Below are 21,839 nucleotides of genomic sequence, written 5' to 3' on the forward strand. Positions count from 1 at the left end.
GAAGAGTTGCCAGCTCAGACACCGAAGCTGAGACCTGGCTCCACAGTCCAGGAAAGGCAAGGAGCCACTGGAGAGGGTCCAGTGGAGGCCACAAAGGTGATGAGGGGTCTGGAGCATCGCTTTGACAGAGAGAGACTGCAGAAGCTGGGCCTCTTTAGTCTGCAGAGAAGACTGAGAGGGGATCTCATTAATGCATATAAATATCTCCAGGGGGTGTCAGAGGATGGTGCCAGACTCTTTTCAGTGATGCCCAGGGACAGGACAAGGAGCAATGGCCATAAACTAAAACACAAGAAGTTCCAGCTCAGCATGAGGAGGAATTAATTACATTAAGGTGGCGGAACAGTGGGACAGGGTGCTCATGGAGGGCAGGGAATCTCCTCTCTGGAGACATTCCAACCCCTCCTGGACACGTTCCTGTGTCACCTGCTCCAGGTGCCCCTGCCTTGGCAGGGGGGTTGAAGTGAATGATCTCCAGGGGTCTCTTCCAATCCTAAAAATTCTGTGACAGCACCCACTCAGCTACTTCCAGATACAGAGTGATTTAAGATAATGTAAGGAGCCCTTTCCTGCATCACCTGGTAGTGGTGGGACTGAAAAAGATGCTGGGGAAGTAGACTCTGATGTGTAAAATCTAGAAGTCAGTCACCACCTCAAGAATTGCAGAAACTCAAAACAAATGACCCAGTTTTATATTAACATGGACACGTATAATACACACAATTACAACAGGAAAATTAAAGTGTAAAGTTTAATTCAGTGTTTAAATAGTTTTAAAATATCCTACGTGTGGATTCCACCTGATGGCAAATTAAAATTCCTTTTGAAGTGAAGGATTCAAGAAGTAATAACATCACCTTTTAGCCTTTATGAACACTAAGATCTTTTAAACGTTTCTATTCTTTGACAGCTTGTCCTAGTTACCTGAGCGTATGACACATTTCCTGGAAGGAATATAACTATGCTATCAATCCAGATACAGTCTGTCCTTGATTTTTTTCCCTGCCTACTCATTTAAAGGGATCACAAGTAAAAGAACTTTTCTCAATTTAACCAGGGTAGGATTTTTTCTAAAGTCAGCCTCCATTAAGCACTAATGTGGAAACAAAGTTAATTTCCCCTTCCTTGCTCTCGGTGCCCATTTTACATCCATTACAATCTCTGTGTAATAATTAATTTTCCAGATTTGATTTTCCTATTCATATCAAGCCAGTTCTTCTATTTTTAATATTTCCTTCAGAAAAGCAAAATGGCAGGAATATTAAATAAGTAAGTTTTGGGTGTTTTACTACAACTATTTGAGCCTTTCTTGAAAGAGAGTTCATTAACAAATGAGCAGCGTCTAATGTAAAGCATCATTTTATGTGCAGGGACACATCTGAGCCATTTCTCCAATTGTTCCACTGAGGGAACAGTTCTTGTCTTAAAGCATGACCGGGGCTATAAAACTAAAATCAAAATATTGAAATACAAAGGATATAATTTACCAACTCTTACCCTGGGATTATGAGTGGTCTGTTCTGAAAAGGTTATAGTGATGAAGTGAGATAGCTCTACCCACTTTTTGTGTGTTAGGCTTCAAAGAGCCTCCCAGAATTAATACTCACCATCTGATGGATATTTAAGGAGGTGTAGTCTAAGAGACAAGTCACAAAGGCAGCTGCAACTGTTCAAGTGCCTTTTGCAAAATCCATTTCGAGCAACTGCCAAATTTGATCTTAGCTTTGCTTAGGTGAATGTACCTTAATATTCCCTAGCTGTGTATCATCCCCCCTCAAGTTATCTTTTTGTTATGTTTATTTTATTTCAGTATTCCATGGCCTTTACAGGCCATCACCTAGCAGTTTGTGATTTCAGTTTGTGTGACCAAGTGGAATAAAGTACTGACCAAGTTAGGAGGTTCATAAACTCATTTAAATGGGATTTTAACAACCATTCAAAGCTGGGGTTTGGTATTTGATAGATTTGCATGCAGAATTACACCTATAACAATGCTTTGAAAAACTAATTCATCAAATGGCTCAGTTTTGAGAGGGACACCTTTAGCTGCAGCAGAAGACAAACAGAAGGTTTGGCTCCCTGATCCAGTAGGTCCAGACTTCCAGAGCAGTCAGGCAGGTTCATCTCATCAGCACCAAAAAAACCTGCTTTAAAGAGTTAAAGGCACAGATAACTCTCAGTGATCATAACACCTGGAATTACCTACGACTTGAGAAAAAGTCCTCCAAACGTGGGCCTCTCAAGCACTTGAAAGAGCAAAACTATTTCTGCAGCAGGAGAAGGGATGTGGGGAGCCTTTGCAAGGTCACCTCCATTTTCTTCTCCAAGAATGTTTAAAGGATTCTGAAAAAGAGAAATTATGTAGCGTGCTTATCCAGGGGGCTTATCATATTGTATTAGCACTTAGTCATCACATTTAATTAAGATTCCTTTTTAACTGATGTGGAATATTATTAGCTCCATTCATCTCATACCAGTAAAAAGGAATAATAATGGGATGTGATCCTAACAGGAGATGATAGGAAGCTGCTAATATGACATATATATTGTGGGAGGGAAAGAGTGCTGTGGCTGCCAGAGTCTGTTTGGAGGCCTTTGATGTCTTCAGCTTCACAGCCCCGTTTTGTGGAAGGTATTACAGTGACAGATGTCTTTTAGGGCTGGTTGCTGGCTAACAGCCACGTTGGAGAGAATCAAAATACACATTGGTTACTATTTAGTTAACTGGCTTTCGGAGGAGGAGAAGTTTGCTGAGGTTTAGTGATGAACTAGTCAAAGTAGGTCAGCCAAAGGATTTTGTGGGTCCTAATTAATTTTATGTATCTGTATGGTATAGTTTACTTTTAATATTATGAAATCAGTTGGGGATAATGCAATCAAACTAAATTAAACATTAATAGTACCCTTTCCTCCCTTTCATAAATAGAGAAAAGACCAGTTTCAGGTTTCATCTATAAACTACCGGTAAAATTATCCCTTAATTTGAGATCAGAGCCAGAGGGAGCCAGGGAACAGGTGTCAGCTCTGAGGTTCAGAGCCATCTCCGGCCTCTGAGAGACAAGGAATTGCATTTCCTACTGTCTGAAGCTTTGTGTGTTTGGGGTTTTTTTTAAAGACTATCCAAGCAGAAAGCTTTACCCTGTAATCATCTGGCCTGGAGACTGGAGTGGTTTGAGCTACTGGGGTGAGAGCCCACGAGGAAGGGTTGATGTCTGTAAGCTAAACACAGACGAGAAAGAAAGAAAAGAAAAAGAAAGAAAGAAAGAAAGAAAGAAAGAAAGAAAGAAAGAAAGAAAGAAAGAAAGAAAGAAAGAAAGAAAGAGAAATCTAAGACCATTTCTCATGTATCCCTACTCCATTACAATCCTATCCTAAGTGGTGAAGCTCACACATTCATTCATGTTTAAAATAGATGCCTCCAAGATCACTGACAAAAACGTGTCCCTTATTCTTTCACTGCCACTTCCAGCACCCAATTAGTTGGTTAAAATTAGATTCTGCCTTGAAAGGCTAAAATTGATGCTCCGAGTTTCCATAGTTACTGTCTTCCTATTAATTGTGCTCAGCTAGGAAGTGGGAATTCTCTCTTGCCTCTCCCACTTGGTTTTGGGAGCTGTGCTGGACTCTGCTATTTGTGCACCACAGTAATGTGCATTGTGCTCAGGTAAGGGTACCTGTGGAAGCTTTTCAGAGCTGTAGAGACTGGTAATTGAGCAAGTTTTGGTGAGGGGAAGCAGGAGGGAGGGACTGAATTCAAGTCAATTCCCTTAGCAGTGTTCACTCCCCAAGATGGACACAAACTTATCCAGGAAAACATAGAATCACAGAATCATGGAATGGCCTGGGTTGGAAAAGACCTCAAAGATCTTGTTTCTACTGCCCCTGCTGTGGGCAGGGACACCTTCCACTGTCCCAGGCTGCTCAGAGCTCCATCCAGCCTGGCCTTGGGCACTGCCAGGGATCCAGGGGCAGCCACAGCTGCTCTGGGCACCCTGTGCCAGGGCTGCCCACCTTCACAGTAAAGGATTTTTTTCCAATATCTAATCTAAACCTATTCTCTGTCAGTTTGAAACCATTCCCTTTGTCCTGTCACTCCAGGCCATTGTAAATAGAAATCCAATACTAGAACATTTAATGCTGGTTTCCTTTTAAGTAATCTGAATTTTTCCTTCCTCGAGGATCAATCACAGCCAGGTTTTGAGATGGGCACTCTCAAAGGCACTCTTTGAGGCAGAAGGTGGCTGTGGACAGGAGTCCAGGGGGATCCTGTATCACCCCACAGACGCAGAGTGGCCTCCAGTGGCAGGAGATGCCTGGAAAGAACTCACGTCTGTGCTTTGGCTTCAGTTCAACAGCTCATGCAGCAGGGAGCAAGGGCAGGAGGGGGCTGGCTGCCTGCAGGGCACTGTCACAGGCTCCAGCAGCAGCCAGGAAATGCTTCCTCCTTTTCACCTTCACAGCAGGATTTATGATGCTCAGTGAGCCCGTTGTCTCTCACATGAAAGGGCTTGTATGTTAGGATAAAATTATTTTTTCATTTCAATCTGACAGAAGACGGTAACCAGAATTGGCTTTCCATATTATAGAATAAGCAGTGCACAAACTGTGTTTTGTCCTCCCGAAATTCGGGGCTTTGTCTTCTGCAGCGGCTTTTGCTCCCTTCACAATATTTCATGTTATATAACAGAGGCAAACCCCACCCACAGCAACAGCCTCCTGAAAATGGTTCGAGTGCCATCCCCACTCCTCGTCACATACAAAAGATGTGAGCCACAAAGCTCAAAAATCTTTAAAGATCTGACTCAAAGTCCACCTTTTTGGGATGTGTTTACCAAGGGCTCCTAAAATCAGCCTTCAGCAGGGGTCAGGGCAGCAGCTTGCTGCTCCAGTCGTTCAGTTTAGGGCATTTAAGGATGTTTAATTAGGGCATTTAGGCTACATAGCACCTGGTTTGACATGAAAGCAGGGAAAAGCTTTTCCTTCGTGGCATCCAGACCAACCCACCGAGGGTCTTCAGGGCAGCACTGTCCTCAGCCACTGCCCACATCCTTCCCAGATGAGGGCAGAGCAGCACCCCCCGCTCCAGTTTCAATTTCCCTGCACTATTCACTGCTCTTTCCCTTACTGCTTGCGTTAAAAGAAGGGCAGAAGGGCTGGTGCTGTAACTGCCCACACTGTATTAAAAACGCGTTTATAAGATGAAAATAATTTTGGTGGGTTTTTTTGAATTTTTTTTTGGGGGGGAGGGGGGAGGGAGGGGGGTCTGTTTTCGGCTAGGAACTCCTAAAAACAGACACTGTGAGACTGCAGACATAGGGAAATAACCCCCAAATTTTATACATTTTTTTTAATATTGCAGAGGTAATGTCTCTCCAATCACCTCTTCATGCGACACAAACATTCAATGCTGCATCCCCATGGGGCCAACATTTGATTAGAGCTAAAAAGATGATAAGGATGCATGCACATGCAGTCTCAGGGATGCAGCAGATTAACCCTCAGTTTGGGGAGGAAAGGGTTAAAATTCAAGCTGTGGGAGCAGGACTGGGCACAAGTACAGCAGTAGAAGCATATTACCTGAAAACGTCGATATTTTTATGGAAAGAAAAGCATCTTTTAGCCAAAGAAGAGAGAGGAGTTGCAGACCCCATGCTTGGTTTGCTCCTTCAGCAGCTGTGAGAAGCCATTTACCCTGGGCTGTGCTCTGGCCACAGCAGGATGTGGTAGCAAGCAAATCAAATTATGCTTTCACATATCTCAAAGTGTGCTGGCAGAGCTATTTGATAGCTGAGACAATTCCTTTAATGCACCCATGTAAGATTGGGGTTTTTTTTTATAACGAGGTAAATAATCTCTATTTAAATTAATTGTCAGCGTCAGCGTGGACAGTGTGAGCTGGAAGTGACCTCCGTGCCCACCCCCTGCTTTGTGCCTGGATGTTGGAGCCCTGGGGGGTTACAAATCCCCCACAACATGTGGGCTATAATTACCCTCTTTCGTGGCACTGACTTTAAACCCAAGCACTGGATTAAAGCTACAGGCTCCTTGGTGGGGACGAGTTTCCATTTCGTCCATTCCTCCTGGTTCATTAATGCAGAACAGGTCAAAGAGATGGGAGGGCGGAGGGTGAGAATTATTTGGGGTTTTGTTTAATCCTCCAGTTTGACAAAGTCATTAGAGATGGTTGGGGTTCTTTGGCTAGGTGATAGTTAAACTGGTTCCGTTTTGTTCTGATTGAACAGTTTTTTTTGTCTCCCGGTTCTATTTCTGTCATCTTATCATGCTGATGATGGATTTTTATTCGCTTCCTTTTTTTTTTTTTTTTTTTTGTGGGATTGAGTTTTTGGTTTGTTTTGTTTTTCAGGAAAAAAAAATAAAGAGAGAAAGATTAAATGGGCTTTTTAATCCCAAAAAGGCTTAGGGATGATCAGTGAAGCCAGAATGTCCGCAGACATCCTCCAAATGACACAGAGGGTTTTTCAGTGCACGCTGTTTGCTTTGGATGTGCTGTTTCAGACTCTTTATCATGGTGAATATTCATGAAGCCTGCCAGAGGCAGAAGCTGCAGTCAGTACAGCGTCAGCGGAGGAGGCAGGGAAGAGAGAAATCAGGTTAATAACTAGCTTTCCCTGCAGTTTGCTTCCTGCTTATTGCCTCATCTCAGTTTTAAACAAATTCATTTAATTAATGTGTTTTGCTACCTTGACCTGCAGACAGAAGGGGCTGTGATTAATGACGGGGTATCCCGAGTCTTACAGTGGCTTTAGCCCGCGTGTTCTGCTGTCTAGAAAAAGAGCACTGAAAAATATTTCCTTTAAATGTAATATTAATGGAAGTTTTAATTGAAAGCTTTTATCTAAAATGTTTTCTTATTCCATGAGCTACCAAATTTTTAGAGACAGGGACAAAGCGGTGAGTGGGGAGGGGTGGAACCGAGTGAAAACCAGCTGCTGTCTTGGCTGAGCACGTCACACAGTCAGACGTGTCTCTGCAGGCAGACAGAGCTGCACAGAAATGCTTTCCTCTTCTCCCCCTTGAGCAGGGGCACATCTGTTCTGACGTGAGTTAGCCCTCTTCTGACAAAGGCTCTTTAAGAAGGCAGCAGAGGCAGAGGAGGGACAGACGATGTTCATGACACTCAGGATGTATGGGCAGCTCGCATTACGGGCAGTGAGCGCCGCCTGTTCTCAGTAAACGCCAGATTGGAGCTGTGGGGCTGTGCAGGGTCCGGGGAAAACCATGTGGCCTCCCCAAAAGCGAGAAAAACGTCGGGGAGATGGAAGCTGCAGGCCTGATGGGGTAGCCCAGACCCGATGGGATATTGATCCCTGGGCTGAGTGATGGCATGCTCTGTGGGCAGACACTTTGCCCCAAGTTTATGAGACACCTCAATTCCAGGCTGGTTGTACCCATCGCTCAGCATTGCCTTTCAGCTTGGATGGGTTTACAAGCTGATGAGAGCCAGCCCTTCGATTGAGTGAATTTGCAAATTGCAGATCTGAAAAGACAGCACCTTAAATCTCAGTGACAGACCTGTGCTTCAGAGTTCTGCACCAGAGGTCCTGAGCTGTGCTGGTGTCATTGCTGTCACACCTAAAATGTGGCCTTTTAAGGGACGTAAATTGGGCAACTGTAAGAATTTGGCTGTGGTCTCTCAGGCTTTTCTGGACAGAAGTTGCTAATGCCTATCTAAGTGAAAATCCTGTGAAAGGATTAGGGCTGAGGAAGTTGCAAACAGTTGCACAGGAATTTTTGTGGCTGCCACCGTGAAAGAAATTAGTTTCAAACTTCTTTTTTCCAAATACTCCAGCATGGTCGTTAGCACGACACCCGCTGAGCCATGGTGCTGCTTACCTGGCTCCTGAGGGTAGAATTCAGCTCCTTTTTCACTAGCTACCCAAAAGTTAGCTGTCTCCAGCAGAGAGAGGAGAGGGACAAAGAAAATTTGGATTTTTTTTTAACAGAATCATTTAGGTTGGAGAACACCTGCAAGATCATCAAGTCCAGCCTTTGACTGATCATCTTGTAAATGAGACTAAATGTCCAGTCATTTCTTCCAATCCACCAGGAATGGTGACTCCACCACCTCTCTGAGCAGCTCCTCCCAAAGCTTGACAACCTTTTCTGTGAAGAAATTCTTCCTAATGTCCAGCCTGAATCTCTCCTGGTGCAGCTTGAGGCCATGCCCTCTCGTGCTGCCACTGGCTGCCAGAGAGAAGAGGCTGATCCCCAGCTGGCTACAACCTGTCAGTGAATTGTAGAAAGCAAGAAAGTCTCCAAAGAGAGTGATAAGGTCTCCAATTCAATACCTCTTAAACCAAGTATTTAAACCAGGTGGCTTGGGCTGCCTTCTGAGGGTGCCTGTCTGGTTATAGACCATAGCATGAATGAAATCAGACATGGTAGATTGGATGCCTACATTTCTGGTGGCTGGATTTAGGGAAGGGGTGTCTAACTCTCTAAGAAAAAGAAATGTAGGTACCTACAGTTAAATTTTAGGCACCTGGTTCCTTGTAGGTGTCCAAGCTTCCTGCACAGAGCATGGGTACCTCTGCAAAACCTGTGTGCTGAGAGCAGGGCTGCCTGGAGCATGCAGGAGAGGGTCAGTGAGGGGACACAGCTCACCTGCAGCCTGCTCCCATTCTGGAATCTTGGAGACTGTGATGCCCACATAGAATCCTGAAATGGTTTGGGTTGGAAGGAACCTTAAAGCTCATCCAGTTCCAGCCCCCTGCCATGGGCAGGAACACCTTCCACTATCCCAGGCTGCTCCAAGCTCTGTCCAACCTGGCCTTGGACGCTGCCTGGGATCCAGGGGCGGCCACAGCTTCTCCAGGCAGACATGACCCTCTGTATCTGACATTGTGTAGGAAATCAGGTCTTTCAGAGCACCTGGGGCTTGTTGAACCAGTGCCTATTTGTCGTGGGCTTTCCCCGACATTCAGGTGGTTTTAGAGTCTTTTGCCCTCTGCAGAGCTCTGTGCCAACCGGAAGAAAGAGATGGAGTCTTCAGGTTCTGATTTTTCAAGGTTGCATGCTTCGTTTATTGTTCTTATCTTACAATTTTCTCAGTGCCCCACGAAAGATGTTTGCAGCTGCTCGGACATCTGCCGACTCCCCGACTCCTCCCGAGCTGGGCTGTCGTTATCTTTTATACTAATTGCTACGTATTCTTTATTTATCATTACTTGCCAATGTCTATCACTTACACTAAACAGGTCATCTCTGCTTTGACCCAATCTTCTTAAACTACTTTGTGCCACCATCACTGCCGAAATGGAGTGAGGGAAGAAGAAGGAGACAACGCCCCAGATTCTCCATCTTGCCCCCATTCACTCCAATGCTAGAAACCTAGATTTACTGTTTTTTCACCCTGTGATAAGCTAAACTGCTATTTTTCACACTCTTGTGGCCTGCAATGCTTCCTGCAGTGCAAGAAGCCTCTCCCATGGACTGAAATCAAATCCAGTGTCTCTCTGAGCTCTGGGCTGGGGTCCCAGACCCCCCTGCCCAGGTCCCTGACCCTCCAGGGCAACCAAAGGAATGCCCTGGACTCCAACACCTATTAACTGGGGTTTTTATGTTTTTTAAGTCCTGTGAGAGGTAGAGGCCTGCAATACATGACCATTAAATGCCTCTGGAAGACAAAAAACATCAGCTATGCACCATACCCTATTCCCTCCAGCTTTCAGATAGGTGATTTGAGGATATGGAGGGTTTTTTCTGTGTAAATCTGCCTGTGCACTTCAGACAGCAGTCACGGGATGGAAAAAGAAGTACTTTGAAAGACAGCCTAGAAGTCCTTTCATGCCAGCTAAATATGTGACCTACTCAACTGCAGAGTCTCTGCTGCTCTGGGTTCCATTTAAAGTCTACTGAGACATTTGTATTTCAGTGAGAGTAGGAAAGGGATGGGGTGAAAAGTTCATCTCCCATTTTAGCTTGCAGACACACAGGCAAAGAAGCATCAGGACCTGCAGATGCAGCCTAGATTTTGGGTTCTGCTGCATGCAAGCATTTAAAAATTTAATTATTTGGTCATTGAACATGAAGTCTGAAGTATTGCTTGAGAATAAAAGAAAAGGTCCAAAGTAATCCCATAAATCACCCCAGGAAACTACCAGACTCTGGCCTTTTATGTATGAACTCTGGCAACCCCTCCCCTCTAGCTGTAGGAAGAAAAGAAGTGTAATGTTTTAAATTAAGTGTTATAAATATAACCAGGGGGTTTGTTTTGTTTGGATTTTCCTCTAAGTTTAGCAAACAAATTTGAAGCATTCAATTAAAGATGCAGAAAATATGCAAGAGAAGTACAACTAATCCCATTAAATGTAAAATGACACATAAGTAGAAAGCTTTTGTTGTTGAATCCCTGCTGATAAGAAACAGAAGAGACATTTAAGGAAGCCTTGGAAACTAGGTAGTAAATGACATTTATCCTTGATCTGAAATGCCTAAACATACGACTTTGTTAGTACAGCTGAACTGTGACCTTCCAGCCTGCCAGTACAGATAAACAGACATCTCTTCAGGTAAATCACGCAGAAGAGAAATTTCCTGAGGACTGGAGAAGCCCCACTTGTAGGAAATGGTGGCTATTAACTCGGTAGATTCTCTGTGTGTCTGTCTTTTTGTATGCAAGCTCTCCACACAGCAGCAAGGATAATTAGTTTCCTTTGGCTTAGTGAATATTAAGGAGTATTAAATGCTTAGTTTGTATGGACAACCAATATATTCAGGGGCTGGGACAAAACCAGACATAAATGCAAGCAAACCCCCAGAGTGTGACAGAACTCTGATTTTAGGGTAGGTGGGATGGGTTTCTTGTGTTTGCATGCATGAAGTCAGATGCTTTTGTGACAGATGTTACTGACTTCAGCTGGTGAGTTGATTTACCTGGGCAGAACTGGATTAAAGGGGTCGGTTTCCTGCTCTGAATTAGATTTCAGTAGTGCAGATGTGTGTTTGCACCCCGTTAGTGTGGCAGGAGGTTTCATGCAGGAGGTTCTTTACCTCAGGCATACCCTGGATTCTTGCACGTTGCTGTGTGTGGTAAAATGGACAACGTGAAGTCACTGTCCTTGTCCCATGTCCTGTGTTCAGCCTAATAAGTTGATCAGAGGACTGGAGCACCTCTCCAGGAAAGGCTGAGACAACTGGGATTGCTCAGCCTGGAGAAGAGAAGCTTCAGGGTGACCTAACTGCCTCTTCCAGTACCTGAAGGGAAGGCACAAAGAAGGTGGAGAGAGAGTATTTAGAAGGGCCTGGAGTGACAGGACAAGGGGAATGGTTTCAAACCCACAGAGAGAAGGTTTAGATTCGATATTAGGAAGAATATAAGGTAAGTGTGGTGAGGCCCTGGCACAGGTTCCCCAGAGAAGCTGTGGCTGCCCCATCCCTGGAAGTGTTTAAAGCCAGGTTGGACGGGGCTTGGAGCCACCTGCAGTAGTGGAAGGTGGCCCTGCCCGTGGCAGGGGGGTGGAACTGGGTGATATTTGGGGTCCCTTCCAACGCAGGCCATTCTATCATTTTGTGTTTCTGTGCTCACACCAAAATGGCTCAGCCATGCACTGCAGTTCCAGCTGTGCTGTGGTGGCCCTGCAGCCCACAGAGTGTTCTCCCCCCGTACTCTTCAAAGTAATTTTTCTACTATTCTCTGCTACAGGGTTCTCCCCAGCCAGAGCAAGGGTGGGTCAAACATGATTTGAGGTCACCTTCAGCTGTCTTCTTCCTGCCGGGAACAGAAAAAGAGCGTTGGGTCTGGGCCAAAGTTTGGAATGCAGATTGTGTGGGCTTGTTGGGAGAAAGAGAGGATTTATTTGTCAAATAGGGCTTAATTTATTATGTGCAATATGAAAGCTCACATTTTTGTTTTGCAGTAGAAAGAGAATTGATTAATAGTTTGGAAAAGGGCCAAGGCACACATTTTTCACCTTTGTAATTTATCATCTCAGAGAAACAAAAGTGATATAAAAGGTACCTGAACAAAACAGTTTATTAAGCAGAAGTGAAAGCTGGTTTGTATTCATGCATTTATTATGAAAGGACTTTCTAGGACATTGTTGTTACTTACAGGAAACATGTAAAAACTCTGAAGCTGATAGTTAAGACCATAGGAAATGTACAGAAAAGCTACAACTGATAAAATAGAGGAACTTTTACATTAATTATAACTTCAGAAAAGCTGTTTGAGACTCGAGAGGTTAAGGTCACTAAAAGAATGTCAGCAGCTCCTGGAAAGAACATAAAGTCAAAGCTTCTTCATCATTAAATCCAATCGTAGGGGGAAAAGGAGTGTACAGTGTCTCCTAGCTCTTGATTAAATATCACGCTGTAAAAGCAGTCATGTCGTGTCTGTGTGCCATGGAGGTGCAGAGGTGCTAAACATTTCATGTGCCAAACTCTTCCATGGATGGGTTCAGGGATGGTTCTGGTGTGGTTTGTGTACACATTTCATGGGCTCTGTAACATGGATCTGCTGCATCACCACGGAAAAGCCTAAAGAGAGAATCCTGCTTCCCAGCCTTGTTAGTTTTGCTGCCAGGCAGGGGAAAGGTTGTCAAGCAGCAAAATATGTCTTTTCAGCTTTTGAGCCTAAAAGGAGATCCTTACGTCTGCATGCACCACACACCATTTATTTCATAAAACAGGAAATTATACGAACAGCATAACAAAAGATGAAGGATCGTTAAAGAATAAGAAATACTGGAGCTGCTAAAGATAATACAGCATTCTTCATTACGGCTGCAGGGGTACAGAGCAGCCAGAACCAGACGTTCCAAACATTGGGGATCTCCCTCTAGATTGTCTGCTTTGTTTTCTCTTTCCGCCCTCTGTAACCAGACCTAGGACTTCTCAGTTCCTTCTCCCCCATCCAGTGTCCTCGTCTCCTCTTCCAAGGGACATGGAGTCCCTCTGGAATGGTTTTCCAACACGGTTCCCACCTCCTTCTTTATCCCAAATATCTTTACCTCTCCAGCTGGACAACTCTAATACAGGATGCTGAGACTTAGTCAGATGAGTGGTATTGGAATTGTTTGTGCGGTGTTGTGAGGATCTGTGTGTGGCTAGGAGCATTGCAAGGGTGAGAGTCCCATGTTTTGTTGCTACACTTTTCGGGTGGAGATAAGAAAGTTTTCCTCTGATTTGAGGGCTTTAGCATCAGTGCATAAACATTGAGCTTTCCCCGATCACAGTTGTTTAAAACACTTAACATGATACATTAAAATAGATATGCTGTTCCAATCTAAAATTAGGAGTTATGTAAATTACAACAAATGTTTGAAGTATAAAAGGAAAGAAAACAACCAAGTCTTAAGGCTTTCTCTCATAGGAAAACCTAATTCTGTTGTGTTTTATTATGCTAGAAATTTGTCCTTGTCAGAGCAACATACGCAAACATTTCAATCCGATTAACTCAATCTAATCAAAATAATGGAAATAAAATTAAAACTTACTTCATACTGCAAGCCTAAAACTGAGGGTAGAACCTCACTTTATATTTGCCTGTATATAACACTGTGATCTAAAGAGAATATCAGGATACTCTATGATTCTGTGAAGACCATGAATATTTCTGTGCACTCTGATGGAAACAGTCCTGCAGTATCTCTGCCCAGGCAATTCAGTTCACTCCTGGTTTTGCTGTGGGGCTGTATCTGCTGCTCAGCCTCGTTGCATCCATCCCTACAGAGCTGCCTGCTGGTTGGCCTCAGGTTCCTCTCTGGGATGCAGCAGCTCAGAGTCACACAATGGCTCAGCTTGGAAGGGACCCCAGTGGCTCTTCTGCTCCAACCTCCCTGTTCAAGCGGAGCACACGGCCCAGGATTGCATCCAGATGGTTCTGGAATATCCCCAGTGAGGGGAACCCCACAACCTCCCTGGGCAGTCTGTTCAGTGCTTGGTCACTGCCCAGGAAGGAAGTTCTTCCTCGTGTCCAGGTGGAACTTCCTGGGCATCCATTGCTGTTACCTCTCGTCCTGTTGCTCGGCACCACCACGCAGAGCCTGGCTCCACTCCGCCCTGTTGACACTCTCCCTTCTTCCCCTGCATGAGGATTCCTGGCCACATCTATGGCAGGGTGGTTTGCTAAAATATCCACCTGGATGTGCATTATGCCAAGGCTGTCACCCCGTGCCCTGGCCACTCTCCTAACCCTGTCCCTAGAGACTCAACACCCTCAAACACACCCTTTGGCCATGCAATGCATGTGCTCGTGTTTCCTGCTATAAAACACTACAACGGGCTGCACCACAGTGGTCTCTTACTCCAAACACTTCAAGTGCAAAAGAGCAAAATGGGATCCAGAGGCTGTTGCACCCAACAGCGCGTGGAGTGGGTCAGTGCATGCAAACACCGAGCAGCCCGGACAAGAACCAGTGGATAACCCCCAGATGGGCAGCCAGCAAGCAGCAGTCGCTGTAGGCTGAGGCCAGGGCTTTCAAACAGAAAGCTGCTGCTCACTGAGTGCCTGTGTTTAAAGATGCTTTAAGCTGTTCTTGCTGTTTTGACTTTTTTCAGAACCTGAGGCGGGAGAGGTGTCCCCCCCAGTGGGAGCTGGTGTGAACAGCAACAGCTGGACCTTTAAATTTGGACCGGGCAATTCCAAACAAGGCGGTCCTGGTGAGTTGCCAGACAAATTCATTATCCCAGGATCTCCCGCAATCATCTCCATCCGGCAGGAGCCACCAAACAGCCAAATTGACAAAAGTGACTTCATAACCTTTGGCAAGAAAGAAGAGACCAAGAAAAAGAAGAAAAAGAAGAAGGGAAACAAGACTCAGGAGAAAAAAGAAAAGGGCAACAGCACCACTGAGAACAGTGACCAGTGAGGGAGTTATACTGAAAAAAACCCTCTTAGCCAGTTTTTGTAATAATGGCAGATTTCTCCTATGTAGCAAATCCCAACTTCTTCCTACTGTTAACAAATTTCCTGTGTGTACAAACTTGAGAAAATCAGCAGGAAATTCAGTGTCTGTCTAAATTGCTTAACAGGTTTTGTCTTAAAAGCTTTATTAAGTCTGGTGTTAACTCTTTTTCTCCGCTCTGGCTTGTTTTCAGAATCTAAAAAGCAGACACAAGTTTCCTTTCTCCTACGCCGAAAAGGAGAATCTTCACAGTACAGCCAGTGAGAGGTTGGACTCTGCACTGTGGTTCCTGTGCTCCTGTCTTGATGACACTTACAGGACAGGTTTAAAAGTTTTAATGTTGTGCACCCTCTATCTGATTGGAAATCTTTGTGTGCAGATGTCAGCTAGGTGATATGAGATCAGATTATAAAATGCAAGAAGAGCTGGTAAATATGCAACAGAGGAAACACCTAATGAACAAAAATGTTCAAAGATGTTCAGGCTGGGGAGAAAATGTCTGAAAGGACATGAGCAGACCTGTCAAATCCTGAGAAGTCACTGTGTGGAAATACTGACTCCTATACATGACGTATTGTACACACTGCTTCGAATGAAACCTCACATTTACAGCTCTTTAAGACACCATAAATTCTATCTCTTTACCAAGCAAGCCATTGGAAAAATTGTCCCTTGAAGCCCTGCATTGCCCTGGTAAGGCCAGCCCTCAGAGAGTAAGAAGGGCTGAGCTGACATCCCAGGAATGTAACTGTGATGCTGTGTGTCCCTATTTCCACATTATTTTGCACATTATGTCTCTGAGAAGGTCAGAGTTTTTCCACGACACTTATGCAAAAGAGAGAAAAAAAGTAACATTAACTATGCTATTTGTTATTTGAGATATTTATTTATAAAGAAATATAGCTGTAAATGTTAAAGAATTACGATGCCCTTTAACCCAAACAGAAGTCAATCTAGAGCCATTATAAATTACAATTGCTGCTATTAAAGTGCTTTAGAAAAACTGCCTGAAACATCTGTATTATATCGGCCACTTGCCAATAACAGCTTTATTCTGTCGGGTGACTTGGGGGCTGCCTCTTGCATGTGTTAATAAATACAAGAATTTCTTCTCTTTTTTTTTTTTTTTTTTTTTTTTTTTTGCATTATTCTGCACTTTGAATACACCTTTGCAAACAAACTGTCCTAATATGAAGAAGCGGAAGCAAACTCCTCACACAAATGGATTTACTGACCTGCTAGCTCTGTGCAGTACCTTGGTGTTACCTCCCACAAGACCTTTTCTGATTTTAGTTTTACTTTTCTATGAGATTATGAATTTCTGACCCTTCTACCACTCCTTATGTAAAATTCAAGTACTGTATGTATGCTGTATGCTCTTATAAGAATCCTGAAATATTTATTCTGTGCTTGTGTATGTGAATGTCAATGCAACTATTATTAGAGTGGACTTTAAGCTTTACCGTTGAATGTAAATTCATTATTTCTTTTTTGTACACTTGTGAAAAAGTGGAGTAGTGTTAATTTTTTAAGCCACTGTTGATTATCAGTTTTTTTTGTGTATGAAACACAAGTAAAATATCTTTCTTAAACCAAGCCATGCATGCATTTTGGGATTTATTGGTAAGAATCTGTGAAGCTGAAGTTCTGTGAATTACGAAACCTAAGGTATAAATGGAGTATTGAATGTGGTTGAGGATGTTGATATAAAACCAATACATGTATTTTTAAACAGAATATAGCTGATGAGGGAATACCGAGGAGTTTTCTACATTATTGTACATTCACAGAATAAAGCTCAAGTGTTGTGTTAATTGGAACTGTGTAAGAAACTACATAGCTCTGAAATTTCTAAAGGCCCTTTAATCTAGGATCAAAGAGAACCACTGGATTTCTTGAGACATGTCCTGGATGTTTTAAGTTTCCAAACTGCTGACAGTTCAGAATAGAACAATTCCTATTCATTTTTAAGGACCTGCAGCAAATCTTAAAACATCACAGCAAAGCTCTAATAAAAGAATTCATATCTCAAAGCATGAACCACCAATGGCCTCATGTGCTCTATTTAGAGTTTTCTTTTGTTACCAGCCTTGTTTTACTGGCAATAAAAAGGTGCTACTTCAGAAAGAGAAACCTTGATTCACTTTTAAAGGCTAGACAAGATGAAAAGAACTTAAGCTTTGGGGAGGGAACTGTTCTTTTATGCAAATGTGCTATGCAAGTACACTTAGATGTGGGGCTTTTTTATTTGGTGACTAATCCAACAGCTCCCAAAATGTTCACCAACTGTAGTTACAGTGGTAGCTTAAACACACAGAAGAATACTGTTGTTTTGTATTCATCATAAAATAGCTCTCTCAATGCCTCTGGCAAAAATTCAGTACAAAGATTTAATTCTTACAGGAATCTTCTACACTTGATTATTTTTAGATTTTAATTGAACATTGGTTTTTCTTTTGAGTGCTTGCATTTTCCCCTATGCAAGCCAGTTCTGATTCATTCATTTTTCATCAGTGGCCATAACACAGCTGATTTTCCAAGGCTTGCATCTATTAGAATGAACCAAGAGCTGCAGTATATCTCCAATTTGCTGGTTTTAACACAAAATTACATTTACCAATGCTGCCTTTGTTGCAGGTGCTTACTGTGTGCTTGTGTGCCTTGGGAGACAAAACACAATCTGAAGATAATCATTCCAGCATGATTGCCAATGATGATCATCATTCCAGTATGGAGAGCTGATAGAACAGAGGAAAAAACTCTCAGAGGAGAGGAGGAGCTCTCGCTGGAATTGTTTGAAAAGAGGCTGGGTTGCACTAGGAGGACCTACATTCCACACAATCAGTGTGTTTTCAGAAGATTGAATCAGGCACCTCACCAGATTTTATAAAGATTTTTTTGTATTTGAACTCTCTGGGACAAATGGAATGCTCAGAGGTCTACAGTGAAATTTGGCTATTTTATACTAATATACAGATTGTACCACTGACACCCTTGATTTTGGATGTCCAGGAGGAGGAGGATCCCTTGGCAAGAAGGATGTTTGGAGGACCAGGGGTAGGTGAGGGCAGAATCTGCACATCCCACCACAGTTTAAGGGTTACTGTTTTAGCATCACACAACAACGGAAATTGAGAGCTAGGGGTGGTCAGTAACAGCACAAATTAAGGAAAAAAAAAAAACCAAAACCACTTTAATCCTCCTGCTGACAATGAAATGAGCACGACCAAATACACAAAATACACAGCAGAGTTTGCTAACAAGGAAATTACAGTTTGGGGGCTTTTTACCACTTGAACAATTCATGTCTTTCAGAATCCTTATATACTTTCTGTGAGCATATTGTCTTTGGAAGTCTGGTTTCTATGCATACAAGATCAGTGATGAAAACTATTGGGCTTTTATAACAATAAACCTGAGCTATGTTGTATATTAATTACATCCTGTCATTAAAAAAAACCTCATTTTACATTAGGCTTCTAAGACTTAGTCTTGTGCAGTTTCTTTCTGCTCAGCACATGGGTCATTGCACATCACAGGAGGGGATCTGATTAAGAGTTTCCCAATCATCTCACATCAGGGGAGGAACGTAGAACCCAAAATGCATTTCCCAAATTTCATATATGAAGATCAGTCATTAAATTAATTGCAGGCAGTTTTGATACCTTTTAGAAGCTTCTTTCATTTCTGCTTCTACTTCACTCATTCCAGACCTGCTTGTGTCAACAACTGGGTAAAATAAACCAGGTACAATTGTCCTTCCAAATCCAATTCTCCCCTTGCAGCAGTTTTGTGGATCTTGTGTAAGACAAACATTAAGGAAGGAGTTGAGCCATTTTTCTCATTTGAGTCCCAAAGAATGAGCAAGTTCCTCATTTTTTGCTGTTATTAGATTGCTTAGAAACCACTGATTGCTCCTTGACACAGACACCTTTTTAAGACAGTGCCAAGAGTCCTGTGTTCTATTAAGGCTTCTGTAAATATGCAGAAATAACCCTTTAATCAAAAGTTTGGCTTCGGTGAGTGAGTGTCCCTGAAGGGACCCTGAAGTCCTTTGTTTTCTTCCTTTGCAAGTCTCTGAAGGAGAAAAGAGGGAACAGCTGAGCAATGTTTTGATACCACACAGAGCTGAAGCTGCATGAGGCAGATAGATACTCTGGAAAGCAGAGCTGAGGGCTCCAAGCACAGCAGTAATACATCGTGGATGTGAAGGGCTTCACGTGGTGGCTGGAATCGTATCAGAAGCTCTATCAGGCTCACACATGCCTGAGTGTCTGGCCTGGCTGCGCCAAATCTGAGCAGGCAGAGCTCAGCACAGCTCTAACAGAATAAAATGCTTTAGCACATTGAACTGACCTTGTGCAGCTTGAACCAGCACGCTATGGAATCGATATTGATAGCATATACATTAATTCTCCATTAGCTCTGGATGTGGACGCTCTCCTCGCTGCTCCTCTGGGTTCATTCTCCCCTCTGTGGATCCCTAGAGGGATCCCTGCAGGATCCAGTGTCACCGCTCTGCATCTGCAGGGTGAGGGGTGCGTGTATCCGAGCACTTCCAGAGAAAGACAACCCTGTCCTGGGCTCATCCCCGAGTGTGGCCATCAAGGGAGGGGATTCTGCCCCTGTGCCCCTGTGCTGAGGTGAGAGCCCACCTGCAGAGCTGCCCCAGCCCCAGCACAGTGCAGCAAGGAGCTGGAGCTGCTGGAGCCAGGCCAGAGGAGGCACCAGGATGAGCAGAGGGATGGAGCAGCTCTGCTGGGAGGAAAGGCTGGCAGAGCTGGGATTGTTCAGCTGCACAGGAGAAGCTTGGGGGTGAGCTCAGTGTGGCCTTGCAGGGCCTGAAGGGAGCTGACAAGAAAGATGGAGAGAGACAATTTACAATGGCCTGGAGTGACAGGACAAGAGAAATGGCTTCAAACTAAGAGATTGAAAGTTTAGATTATAGGTTAGAAAACAATCTTTCCCTGTGAGGGTGGGGAGGCCCTGGCACGGGCTGGATGGGATTTGGAGCAACCTGATCTAGTGGAATGTTTCCCTGCCCATAACAGAGGAGTGCAACTAGATCATATTTAAGGTCCCTTCCAACCCAAACCATTCTCTGATTCTATATATAAAAATCTGGGACATGGCTATGTTATCGTCCAGAATACTTCAATACCCACTGTCAGTGACAACACTGCTTAGGTATCATGAAAATCTGATTTTTCAAAGTGATTCTACTAGGGTGACATGAGGCACCTACTTCTGGAATATTTGTAGTTCAGGTGCCTTAGGCTAGCTTAGAGAACTAAGGAATGAAATCCTTCAGCATGAAGTACCTCAGAACTGTCTCTGCCACACGGTGAGAAGAGCACATCTTACACTGCACCATGAACTCCCTTTCATATCCCAGGACGGCCTCCATGAAATCACTCTGACACAGGTATTAACATCAAAAGATGACAGAGATGTGGTGAAGAAAACATCTCTCAGAACGCCACACAGCTTGAAGATATTAAAAATGTTTGCCTGCCAGTGGTGCCCAGAGCTGTGTCACTGTTGTCTGCAAAAAGACAGCAAGTGACTCATCCACATTTAGGACCTGATGTCTGAAGCATATTACAAAACAAACATGCTAGGCTTGATAACTAGATTTTAAAACCCTGACAGAGGGTCAGCAATTCTAAGCTGGCCTTCATACCAAATAGAGCAGCCCAGATAAGTCTGTGTCACTCCCACTCCTCACCTCCCTTGTTCCTTCATTATGGTGGGGGGACCTGTGGGAAGCAGGAATCCTCAAGAGATAATCCCATTTATGCTGCCAGGTGGGAAATGTTATCCTCCAGGCACATAACCGGGCGTTGGGCACACCTACGGGGCACAGTGTTAGGTGACCCTGTCACCAAGGTGCCATCCCAGCAGGGATCATACCTGAACCTGAACCGACGTGAGAGCCTGAAGGGCTCCCCGGGGGCTCAGCAGCGGGGGGTGCCTCAGTGCCAGGGTATCACATGTGATGCCAGGCTTCAGCACTGAGCTGGGGTAACATTAGAGCTGCCCTGGCAGCCCCTTTCCAGCTCCTTTGGCAATATTTTATGGACAACTCGAGTGTCTTGGCACCGCTTGAGCTGCACTCAGGAGAATTAGAAAGTCCTCGCCCATTAATTACAAGAATGAGGCTGCATAACAAGGCTGACAAGATGTAGTAATTGTTAACACACATCAATCACAGCCATCCTAGACTTTCAACCCTGCAATAGTTTTCCTGTTAGATAAATCCCTCAGGATTTATCAAATTCTCAAATTCTACTTAGTGCAGACTCAGTGGGAGCAGTGTGTGTGGCTCTGGGGGAAGCTAGAATGAAAATATCCGAACTCAGCCCCCAGTGTGTCTTAGCTGTCATCGAGGGAGGCATGAATCACTCCCTGCCTCGAAGAACTTCCTTCTGTAGGTGTTTAAATAGTCCTGCCTGAAGTCTCTCAGGTGTGGAGTGATGTGCTGAGCAATTCCAAATCCGCTCTGTGCACTGGGACTTAAGGCCTTTCACACATTCCCACTTCTACCCCCAAATTATCCACACTGTTAAAACCTTTACTGGCTGATGTCCAACTTCCTCATCATCACCTGCGAAGCAAGCAGCCTCAGCTCAGTGAGGACCCAGGATCTTGTTCCGTGGACTGGCACAAGAGGGTCAGGACCCGTCTAGAGCAGCTTTTTCCCCCCTGGCTCTCCCCGGGTGCTCTGAACCCCAGCTGTGAGCAGTTTCATCTGGGGCCACACCGTGACAGGATAAGGGGCTTAACTTTGCTGAACTTGCTCTCACCTTTCACCTTCAGTACAGAAGTCTCCCGAGGTCTGTACTAGATAAGAGTCAAGCCTAAAATAATGAAAAATCTAGCCTAAAATCTGCTTGTCTTCTTACACGCTTAAAAGGGGATTATGCAACACTTAGGCACTGGCATTTGAGGAAATGATCCACAAAGCTGCTG

General features: G+C 44.0%; 1 protein-coding gene across 4 annotated transcripts in view; it reads left to right on the top strand.

Moving 5' to 3' along the window:
• LOC120759113 (protocadherin alpha-C2-like) overlaps positions 1–16,463 on the top strand; it is an 85,383-nt gene extending 68,920 nt beyond the window's left edge. For 3 of the 4 annotated variants that reach the window (XM_058422453.1, XM_040078065.2, XM_040078064.1), the window contains exon 4: positions 14,521–16,463. In XM_058422453.1, coding sequence (XP_058278436.1) covers positions 14,521–14,831 — 311 coding nt within the window. In that variant the 3' untranslated portion in view covers positions 14,832–16,463. The remainder of the gene's footprint in view (positions 1–14,520) is intronic. The other variant, XM_058422454.1, reaches the window with a different exon arrangement.
• The last annotated feature ends 5,376 nt before the right edge of the window (positions 16,464–21,839 follow it).

This window comes from Hirundo rustica, chromosome 14, assembly GCF_015227805.2.
Source record: "Hirundo rustica isolate bHirRus1 chromosome 14, bHirRus1.pri.v3, whole genome shotgun sequence".
Lineage (NCBI taxonomy): Eukaryota > Metazoa > Chordata > Aves > Passeriformes > Hirundinidae > Hirundo > Hirundo rustica.